Genomic DNA, 7,631 nt, shown 5'->3' with positions numbered 1-7,631 from the left:
TCACCCCCAGGGCTCCTAACATTTGTTCGATTTGCTGCTGACACGTCACAGTATCCAGCCCACATTTGATTTCTAAGAAAAGGTCATGCCTAAGCGCACCTGCACGCCCGTACCTGCAGGATTTATGAGGGAAAACACGCGGCCAAGTCAACCATATTTTCTCATTCAAGACTGTGAGCATTTAAAAAAAAATTAAAAAGCTCACATAAACAACTTCCTCCACACAACATTTCACTTTGTTATCGCAAGCAGTCTTTTCTCCCCGCTTTTACACTTTTTGTGACAGCAGAAAGATCAAGACAATAAATAAATAAATAAAAATAAGGAGGAACTGGCGATGATCCCAGCTGTTCACACAAGAGCAGCAAGGGAAGGAGACAGGGCGCAACAAGTTTCACCTCGTCTAACATCTCACAACTGACTGTGGCAACACTTGGGTACTGTTGCGTCCTCCAGTCAATCTTTAGAGGTCTAAAACATAAAAAGAGGCGATACTTGATTCAGTTTCCATCCCTTCTCGACATCATATACTTGTTTTTAAGCCACATCTGAGGTGCTTTTGACACAAGGGGAAAAGTCACAGTAAACATCTGTGAATTGAAGTATGAGTCTGCAATATCCGGTTGGTATGCATGACTGGTGCCATCTGAAAAGATAGTGGAGCAACGTTTTACATGTCTAACTAAACTTGGAGGTTTCTAATGTGCAGCAGGAGTGAGACCTTTGAGATAAATTTAAAATGCATCCGTCTGCACACGTTTCACTTCCACTTTCGGTAGACTTTGAGCGGAAAGGAAATTGTACATTTATCAGTGCCTTTTCTATATGCGGCGGCATTGAAAAATGGATGCAAATATTTTACTTCTCAGCTAAATGGGCTGAAGGGCTTTTTCTGTCTCAAAATGTGCCTGTAGGAAAACGTTACTATACAGAAGTCTGTGCAGGTTACTCCTTCCTTTGTCATTTAAAATAAATAAATAAATCACATTGAAGGCCTAAATTTTTAATACACACTGGAAAAAGCCTTATTGAGAAAGCCCTAACACTCCCATCTCCACTCCCTTTTAGAGCCACACATGGAGGGGAAAGTGATACTAAGCAATTGTGAAATAAAGTATGAGTCTGCAATATCCGGGCGACGCACTGAAGTGACTTGAGCCATCTTTAAAGATGGTGGAGTAACTTTGTGCATGTCTGACTACACTCAGGGGTTCCTAAATTGCAGCAGGAGCGAGCCTGAGACCTTTGAGACGAATCTGAAGTAGGACATTGCACTTTCCAAACACTGTCAACAAATCGTCTGGATGTTTCATTTCCACTTCTGGGCAGACAGGAAATTATATACTGTGGTTATACTGAAACACTGATGCAAAGATTAAGCATGCAGTCTACAGAAATCCCAGTGCTGGACTGCAAAAAAAGGGTCCTCATTTTCAGGTACTTGATATTACTTGGCAACTGTAGTAACTATTCATGTAAGAAACCTCTATAAAGAGCATATAAAGCATGCGGTGACTTCAATTAACCAACAGCAGGTCTAATTTCGGACTTTTGCAGGTATGTGTATACTCTGCGGCTGCTACTGCTGACACTTTATATGAACTCCCAGCGCTTTGAAATCAAGCCACAGCTTTTAAAATAAAAATATGACCGAAGACAAACCCAGCCCTGAACCTGCTGCCCCATCTGTCACTGTGTGTGCATTTCCTTTAATGAAGCTTCATTTGCTGCCTGCAAGCGCGCAGTCCTAATCCACAGCCATACGGTCCGTTTAAAACTGTGCACACACGCCAAACACAGCTGATAGCCTGGTCATCGGTGAAGTGCTGTGGGTCAGGCATGTATCGCTCAGCGTCTGTGGATAAATTAAGGGAAATCCTGCTAAGCATCGGAGCCTAATGCCTCCTGTCTGAGAACCAGTCCGTTGTTCTGAAAGGGGAAGTTAACGGTACACCGAGGATGTAACACCGTCATGCTCGCATTTACCCCTCCTTTTACTTTAACGCCAACTTAACCCTACCTAGGTTTGATTTTACCTGATTTTTTTTTTTAATTCAACAGTTTTGCCTTCGAGGAGCAAAGTCTAACACTCAGAGCAAGCTTCAATGAATGGCATACGGCGGACAGCGAAGGTGACTAACAGAAAGGAAAGAAAGAGTGCGAATAAAGTAGTATTTTCTTTGTGTTTTACCTTGATGCTCGCGGAGAAACACGGCAACCGTCGGCTGGACACCACGCTACAAGCAGCGGTACGGGCTCAAAGAAAGGGAACAGCGATTTGCTGCCGCTGTTTCCGGGTTAGCTATCCAGCGTCAAACGATAGGGGAGTTCGGTTTGTCCCACCTCTGAGCGCGGATGGGGGTGAGTTGCACACCTTCCTCCCCCTCCAGAACTGAAAATAGATGCGCCCGGTCAGCGGACACGCGCGATGCTGTGTCAACGGTCACCTCCACTTATCACTACTAAAATAGATTTAATGGAACCCACCGCCGCGTAAGTTAGGTCTTATTAGACAGTAGACAGTGTTTGCACTTAGTTCTTCAATCGGACATCAAAGCTGAAGCCTTTCTACCGACGTGCCCTTGGGCAATAAACTAGCATAGCGCCTCTAGGTGACGCTGTTCTGTTATTTCGCCCCAGAATCTATCAGCGAGTTTTAATCCTCGATTTCCATGCATGTCATTGAAATTATTCGTGCTAATAATGACGCTGACTACTTTAATTCACAAAATATGGTGAATATTGTCTGTGGTCTTTTCCTTCTGTCTGGCAGTTTCGTCTTCAACATCCTTTTCCCGGTATATCCACCGTCCCTCCTCTGCACGTCTCTCTAACTTTGTCTCCAAGCTCAGCCTGAGCTGTCCCTCTGACAGGGGCGCGTCCAGATTTTGTTTTATAGGGGTGGCCATATGCTGGCCACTAAGAATATTGGGGTGGCACACCAAAAACAGATTTTCCAGTTTTATTATGCTGTTGCCAAATATAGGTTACTTAAAAAAAGTTTATATCACTGAAAATGGGTACATATGAAAACCAAATAAGATTTTCAAATCTATAATAATCTGTTTTAAGTAGGAATAAACAAGTTAATGTTTTAACTCATTGTAGGGTGTCTTCTTCTCTCTTATGGTCCCGTTTATTAGTATTATTACCAACACAGGACAGTCCTGAAGATGCTAAGTGAAAATCATCTTCAGTTCTTCCTTCTGCCACCCTCTCCAAACCATACAGCACAGGAGGTCTGCTATCCTTCTCTCCTAAACCACTCTGATAACTCATCTCCACCCACTGAAGATGCAAATCTTTTAAAAGGCTATACATACACAGATCAGGCGTAACAGTACGACCACAAAAAAACAGCCCTGACCCATCAAGGCGTGAACTCCACTAGACCCTTTAAGGTGTGCTGTGGTATCTGGTGCCAAGATCTTAGCAACAGATCCTTTACGTCTTGTAAATTGTCTTGTAAGCATCCCACAAATGCTTGATTGGATTGAGATATGGGGAAAGTCAAAATCTCAAACCATTCCTGAACCATTTCTTTGCTTTGTGCGTTATCCTGGTGAAAGACCCGACTGGTCTGCAGTAGGTCATCTGTTGGATTGAACCACTTCACTCCCCACATGGATCAGAGAAGGCTCTCTGATCCATGTGGGGAGTGAAGTGGTTGCCCATAAACCTGTTGTTGGTTCACCACTGTTCCTTCCTTGGACCGCTTTTGATCGATACTAACCACTGCAGACCAGTAACACCCCACAAGAGCTGCAGTACAGCTGCAGTAATTTGGTATATACTATTGGTATAGTTTTTTCCATAATCACAGTAATATATATTATTTTGATTTTTATTCTCTGTCATCATTCACCTGCTGAATTCTCACTGGGTTGTGTTGACATTTAAATGGTCCGTTGACCCACTTTCAGGCATTTTTTTTTCTCATTGTGGAAGGAAAATGGCCTGAAAGTGGGTTGACACGCCTTTATGCAAAAATAGATATCTGAAAGGTATTTAGTATGTGAAGTTAAAATGAACTGAAATCGTTCAATTCTGTACCCTCAAACTTTGGACCATAAAATGTTTTTTATGGAAACTGAATCTGGTTGATTGATGATGAACTCGGGTCTTGAAAATTAAAACAAAATGCACATATTAACAAAAATATTTTCTGATTTATAATTAGAGTACCATCTGTAAATTGACTTTCTGCTGATATTTTTGTTTCTGTGGTACAAATTGTCATATTTGCTCAACCCAGAATGAAAGTTGAATTTTTCTGACTAAGAAATTCTTATTAAAAAGGCTTCCACGTGCTTTATTTTGTAGTGTTGTGAAATTCATCTATATATCATTTAGAAATTGTCACTAATTATCTTTTGTAATTTGAAGGTTTTATTAGTGTGTGTTCAAATATGGGACTTTGCTGGAGTGCTGGAACTTCTTTTTCATATTTTAACTAACCAATACTCAGATAAATCTTAATGTATTTGTCCCAAATTACAGATGCTGATTCATTTGGATGATAATAAAGTCCAGTGAAAAGTTCATGTTTTTATTTCTAGTAGTTTTTAAGATATTCACGTTCAAACACTGGAGCAGATTTCACTGAGCAACAAAACATTAGTTTGATTTGAAATTAAGTGAGCCTCCTGCTAAAATGTTTAATGATTTATAGTTATTAAAACAGCTACAAACATGGCTTATGAATGGTTGGATCAGCATTATCCCTCATTGTGATTAAGCTCAATACATTCAAAACATCAGCTGTGCTTTTCCCACTACACTTCAAACCAGCAGACTCTCAGTATGATGGATTTGATCTGTTTTTTCATTATATTTTTGACACAGATACTAAACGTGCCCGTTATCTGTTCAGTTCACTCTTCAGCAATCAGTAAGTGAGACAAGTGTTGAGCGCGCTCCAGCTCCAGAGAAAGACTCACCTGGCTGTAATTTGAGCTCATCAGAGGAGCCATGATGAGGCCCTAAGAGAGAAGCGAGTGTAACGGTCTGTTTCTGCACACTGATCAAAAGATTGCGCTGAAACATTGGGACTTTAAACAAAAATACAGATTACAGTCACAAAGCAGATCAATATATTCTTTAAACTTCAAGCTTTAAAGCCACTTTGCCTTTAAGCAGCATTTATTTGTCATCAAAGTGTGACTGATCCCAATTAAGCTTGATTAAGCAGCACACCTGTCTTCAGTTATGCATCCTCTGGGGGCTATAAAGGCTCTCCAAAGAGGATGGCCAGATCCATTTGCTAGAAAACAACAGTTTCTGAAGCTCTGCAGCGCTCTTGATTACGTTTTGCAACGCCATCTCCAACCATGGGAAAAGAGAAGACTCATGTTAACGTGGTGATTATCGGCCACGTTGACAGTGGGAAATCCACCACCACCGGACACCTGGTCTACAAGTGTGGAGGAATTGATCAAAGGAGGCTGGAGAAATTTGAGAAGGCTGCGAATGAAGTGAGTAAAAACAAAAACAATTTCTGCAAAACTTCCAACTTTTCAAGTGTTAAACTCATTCTGCTTGACTTCCAGATGGGGAAGAGCTCCTTTAAATTTGCCTGGGTGCTGGACAAGCTGAAAGCTGAGCGGGAGCGAGGAATCACCATCGACATCACGCTGCTGAAGTTCAACACCCAGAAATACATCATGACTGTAATTGATGCTCCGGGCCACCGTGACTTCATCAAAAACATGATAACTGGGACGTCACAGGTAGGAAGTACACGCGTGCTTGAATATCTGTTGCTATGAATGCTGCCTTTTCCTAAAGCTCATATCATTTCAGGCTGACGTTGCCCTCCTGGTGGTCTCTGCAGCCAAAGGAGAGTATGAGGCCGGCGTGTCTCGGAGTGGTCAGACCAGAGAACATGCCTTGCTGGCTTATACTCTAGGTGTGAAGCAAATCATAGTCTGTGTGAACAAGATGGACCTGACCGAGCCACCTTACAGCCAGAGCCGCTTCGAGGAAGTGATGCGAGGGGTGAGCGGCTTCCTCAGGAAGATTGGCTACGACACCACGGCTGTGCCCTTCGTTCCAGTTTCAGGCTGGACTGGGGAGAACATGATCACCGCATCTCAAAGGGTAATGATGTTTTCAGGCTTTTTTTCCCCCTTTAAACCCCAGAAGTTGGCTTGCAATGCTGTAAAAGTGACGTCTGCACAGATGCCGTGGTTTCAAGGCTGGAAGGTGAGACGAAGGGAAGGGAATAAAAGTGGGAAGACGCTGCTTGAAGTCCTGGACTCTATTCAGCCACCTGTGCGCACAGTCAACAAGCCACTACGATTACCTCTGCAGGATGTCTACAAAATTGGAGGTGATGTCAATCGCTGCTTTTGATCCCGTTTTCTCGATTTCTTGGTCTGAGCTCAATTACGGCTTCATTTATGAAAAATGCAGTAGAGGAAGTACAGTATTGTTTTTGGAGTAGAAAATGTCTGTAAACATGCTGAAATTGAAGTGTTTCTTACTCCTCCAGGAGTTGGGACGGTGCCAGTGGGTAAAATTGAAACTGGTGTCCTGAAGCCTGGCATGATGCTGACGTTCTCCCCTGCCAAGCTCACTGCAGAGGTCAAGTCTATTGAGATGCACCACCAGGGGCTGGAGACGGCTCTGCCCGGCCACAATGTTGGCTTTAACATCAAGAACGTGTCCGTGAAGAACCTGCGGCGTGGGGACGTGGCTGGGAACGCTCAGCAGGATCCTCCTTCAGATGTTAAAAGCTTTGACGCTCAGGTTGGTTCACTGCAGGAAGAAATTGCCTCACTTTTTTGGTTTGTTTCCACTAAACCTTGCTTTTGTCTTAGGTGATAATCCTGAACCATCCAGGGAAGATCAAAGCAGGCTACTCCCCAGTTCTGGACTGCCACACAGCCCACGTCACCTGCCGTTTCGCTGAGCTGAAGGAGAAGCTCGACCGCCGCACTGGCAAGAAGCTGGAGGACCACCCGCAGATCCTCATGTCTGGAGATGCAGCCACAGTCACACTGGTCCCCATCAAGCCCATGTGTGTGGAGAGCTTCTTCACATACCCTCCTTTAGGTAAGCACAGATCTCTTCATGCACACAACTCTGCGTGTATGAATCCTCCTGGTTGTGCCCTCGTTTGACTGGCTCTTCACAGGTCGCTTCGCGGCGAGAGACCTGAAGCAGACGGTCGCTGTAGGAGTCATCAAGTCAGTGGAAAAGAACCACGGCTCAAAACTTCACAAAGCTCAAGTTTGTAAATAAGTTTTTGGTTTACCAGAGGTCTGGTAATGCTGCTTCATGGGAAGAGTTTTATTTGATGAAATGTATTTGTGTTGTGACACAAAAAGCTTATGTTGTCTTTAAAGTGTATAGTATTCCTGTGTTGATAAACCCAGAAGTAGAGTTTGGTTGGTTTTTTGGTTTAAAATTGAATGTCTCAAAATAAAATGGTGTGGAGAAGAACTGGTTTAAGTGTCTTTACTGTTGAACCGTCAACTGCATCTTAATGTACATCTGAAAGAACTTAAACTAAACTCTCCTCAGGGATAGTCTTAAATATTAAAGCTGAATAAGACTCCTCAGCATCTCATGGTGCACATCTCCTCCAGTTTGTAATAAAGTCATGCTTTAAATTGTAAAGCACCAAA

The 7,631-nt window shown here is 42.9% G+C and overlaps 2 protein-coding genes across 3 annotated transcripts in view; one reads left to right on the top strand and one right to left on the bottom strand.

Annotated features, from left to right (window-relative positions):
- The window catches only part of fam49bb (family with sequence similarity 49 member Bb), a 43,532-nt gene extending 41,199 nt beyond the window's left edge, over nt 1-2,333 (bottom strand). Inside the window, exon 1 of the mRNA XM_080864820.1 lies at nt 2,192-2,333. The gene's annotated coding sequence lies outside the window, so the exon portion shown is untranslated. The remainder of the gene's footprint in view (nt 1-2,191) is intronic.
- Nucleotides 2,334-5,315: 2,982 nt separating this feature from the next.
- eef1a1l3 (eukaryotic translation elongation factor 1 alpha 1, like 3) lies at nt 5,316-7,426 on the top strand. Of its 2 annotated transcripts, XM_080865914.1 has the most exons (7): nt 5,316-5,474; nt 5,550-5,729; nt 5,803-6,099; nt 6,181-6,331; nt 6,494-6,750; nt 6,822-7,056; nt 7,139-7,426. In XM_080865914.1, the coding sequence occupies exons 1-7, from the start codon at nt 5,331-5,333 to the stop codon at nt 7,243-7,245; spliced, it is 1,371 nt and encodes a 456-aa protein (XP_080722040.1). In that variant the 5' UTR covers nt 5,316-5,330; the 3' UTR covers nt 7,246-7,426. The 2 variants fall into 2 exon arrangements, with proteins under 2 accessions (XP_080722040.1, XP_080722039.1); XM_080865913.1 differs by having other exon boundaries at nt 5,803-6,331.
- The last annotated feature ends 205 nt before the right edge of the window (nt 7,427-7,631 follow it).

The sequence above is a fragment of the Rhamphochromis sp. 'chilingali' genome, assembly GCF_963969265.1.
Source record: "Rhamphochromis sp. 'chilingali' genome assembly, chromosome: 18".
Classification (NCBI taxonomy): domain Eukaryota; kingdom Metazoa; phylum Chordata; class Actinopteri; order Cichliformes; family Cichlidae; genus Rhamphochromis; species Rhamphochromis sp. 'chilingali'.
This window is presented reverse-complemented; position numbering and strand designations above follow the sequence as displayed.